Source organism: Oncorhynchus masou, chromosome 27 (assembly GCF_036934945.1).
Source record: "Oncorhynchus masou masou isolate Uvic2021 chromosome 27, UVic_Omas_1.1, whole genome shotgun sequence".
Taxonomy (NCBI): Eukaryota; Metazoa; Chordata; class Actinopteri; order Salmoniformes; family Salmonidae; genus Oncorhynchus; species Oncorhynchus masou.
Genome location: NC_088238.1, coordinates 37,779,941 through 37,782,680, shown reverse-complemented (window position 1 = coordinate 37,782,680; position 2,740 = coordinate 37,779,941). Strand labels below are relative to the sequence as shown.

At 48.2% G+C, this 2,740-nt stretch overlaps 1 protein-coding gene across 1 annotated transcript; it reads left to right on the top strand.

Annotated features, from left to right (window-relative positions):
* Nucleotides 1–626: 626 nt before the first annotated feature.
* Nucleotides 627–2,103, top strand: gpr185b (G protein-coupled receptor 185 b). Its single transcript, XM_064939019.1, has 3 exons — nucleotides 627–824; nucleotides 961–1,247; nucleotides 1,470–2,103. The coding sequence occupies exons 1-3, from the start codon at nucleotides 627–629 to the stop codon at nucleotides 2,053–2,055; spliced, it is 1,071 nt and encodes a 356-aa protein (XP_064795091.1). The 3' UTR covers nucleotides 2,056–2,103.
* The last annotated feature ends 637 nt before the right edge of the window (nucleotides 2,104–2,740 follow it).

Here is a 2,740-nt window from a genome sequence, read left to right as displayed (position 1 = left end):
CAAGGTGAAATCTTTGATCCATTTTTAATCAAATTTTAAATCCACTTCAAATCAGTGTAGATGAAGGGGAGGAGACAGGTTAAAGAATACTTTTTAAGCCTTGAGACAATTGAGACATGGATTGTGTCTGAAGTGCCTTTGAAAGGGGTATTGTAATAGGAACACTGTTTGTGGGGGGGGTTCCGAATATTTGTTTTACTCGGTATATATATTATTTGAATCAGGCGCTTTGGTTTCCAATGTTGATTGGATGGATGATCTCTTTGTTTTTATTTGAGAAGTGACTTTATTCCTCTGTAGTAATGGATACCTCTGACTCACTCACTCTCTCTCTCTCCTCCTCAACCTGAATCACTTAATCCTCTTCCCCTCTCTTTCCTCATCCATCCTTCCTCTCGGCCCCAACTCTCACCCATCCCCCCCTCTCCCACCTGGACTCCTCTCTCCCTCTCCTCTCCCTCTGTAGAATAATGTACTACAGTAACCATTATGCTCTGTATTCTCTATCTGGTTTTATCTTATTAAAGACATTCCTGAATCTTACACTATGGTGTCCCGTCTCCTTATTAATACAGCCTACTCTCTCCCTTCTTCTTCTTCACCCCCCTTCTTCCCTTCATCCAGTTATGATCCTCTCCCTAGCTGCAGCCATGAGCAGTGGTGGCCTTCCCCAGAACACTACTTCCTCTGCAACCTTTGATCCCTCATCCCTGGACCCCTGGCTTGACCCTTACCCTGACCTCCCTGGGGTCAACTCCTCCTCCGCAGTCCCCGTCCGCACCTCCACATCTGACCTTGATCTACGACCTCTGACCTCACCCCAGGTTAGTCATGATGTCATCAAGTTTTGTGAACATAAACGTACTGGTTGACTTTATAGCTTTAAAAAAATGTTGCTGACTATGTCAAGTGACTTTGGGTATTTTGAAAACGTATTACTATTATTGTTGTCATAAACAGGATGTCAGCCCATGGGACGTGGCATTATGTGTCACAGGAACCCTCATCTCCTGTGAGAATGCTCTGGTCATTGCTGTCCTGTTCTACACGCCGACCCTTCGAGCTCCTATGTTCATCCTGATTGGTTCGCTGGCGTTCGCCGACCTCCTGGCGGGTCTCGGACTCATCCTAAACTTTGTCTTCATCTATCTGGTCAAGGGAGAGGTCGTGACCTTGGTTTCCACGGGGATACTTATCGTGGCGTTCTCTGCGTCCATTTTGAATATCCTGGCGATCACTGTGGACAGGTATGGTGACATTGTATTTCTCTTTATGTTGTATTTCTGATTGCTATAATTGCAGCAATGCAACTATGTATTGGAATTCTGAGTGTATCAGTTCTCACTAAGTTGAAAACATGGACTGGACTAAAGTAATCAGTTATCAGTATGAGTTAAACATGTTTTGGAATAGTGAGTGTGCCAGTGAAAACATGGACTGGACTGACAGTAATGTTCACTCCATTACAGGTACCTGTCGCTGTACAACGCGTTGACCTATCACACCGAACGGACTGTCCTCTTCACGTACCTGGTAATAGGGCTCATCTGGTTGGTGGGTCTGATCCTTGGAGTCCTCCCTGCCCTCGGGTGGAACTGTCTAGACGACGAAACGACTTGTAGCGTATGCAGGCCAGTCACGAAATCCAACGCCGTTGCACTCGCCGTCTTCTTCCTATTGGTCTTCGCAGTCATGATGCAACTCTACCTGCAGATCTGTAGGATTGCGTTCCGACATGCTCAGCAAATCGCAGTCCAACATCAATTCATCGCTATTTCCACGACCAAAGGAGTCCAGACACTCTCTGTGATTCTCTGCGCTTTCGCTATGTGTTGGTTGCCATTCGCAATGTATTCTATAGTGGCGGACTCGAGTTATCCTATAATATATACATACGCCACTGTGCTGCCGGCGGCGTGTAATTCAGTTATAAATCCAATTATATACGCTTTCAGGAACCCGGATATACAGAAGGGGTTGTGGTTGGCATGCTGTGGGTGTGTCCCGTCAAATTTGAGTCTCAGACCGAGGGCGAGGACCTCCAGTGATGTATAGGGAACCTGAACATACACAAAGTTTGATTACCTGGCCCAGAGCGTGTTGAGGACGTTGCCAGGCCAACGGGGAGATGGGAATGTCGAGCCCTGGAGAAGGGCTTCTGGCTGCGACCCCTCCAATCTCTCCCTCCCACCATACATCCAGTGATGTAGAGGTAGGGGTGTTTGGGTCGTCAGAGGAAGGGGATCCCCCTCCTCCCCCCTTTCTCTAGGGGTGTGTTGACGTCAAGGCAAGATGGCACCCCTAATCGAACCTCTGACGATGTATAGGGTGTGGGGTGTGGTGAGGTCAAGGTTCAAAGATGACTAACAAGGCAAGGTCGACCCCCTCTTAGGACCTCCAGTCTCCAACAATGTCTAGTTTTGGGGTACGGTGACGTCAGAACAGGGTGGCAAGGAGAAATGTGGCCCAGTCCACACCTCACCTGCCTAGGGCTGAGACCAGTGTTGGGTGGCGGGTGTGGCTCCCCCTAGTCATACGTTGAGGAGGCATGGACTGGACTGAGAAGGTCTGGGATGCATTAGCCTGGGTCTAGCCCTACCCAAGCTCACTGGATAGAGATGGTAGTAGTGGACTGTGACTGTGTGAGGGGCTAAGGTGAAACACTTATAGGCCTCTGCAATGCTTCTAGCTCATAAGGTGAGCATGAGTAGTAGAGAGCCTAGTAGGAGTTGGTTTGAAG

Coding starts and splice junctions, on each gene's coding strand:
- gpr185b (XM_064939019.1), top strand. CDS start 627: ATGATCCTCTCCCTAGCTGCAGCCATGAGCAGTGGTGGCCTTCCCCAG. Junction 825..960: donor GACCTCTGACCTCACCCCAG/GTTAGTCATGAT, acceptor TGTCATAAACAG/GATGTCAGCCCATGGGACGT. Junction 1,248..1,469: donor CTGGCGATCACTGTGGACAG/GTATGGTGACAT, acceptor ACTCCATTACAG/GTACCTGTCGCTGTACAACG.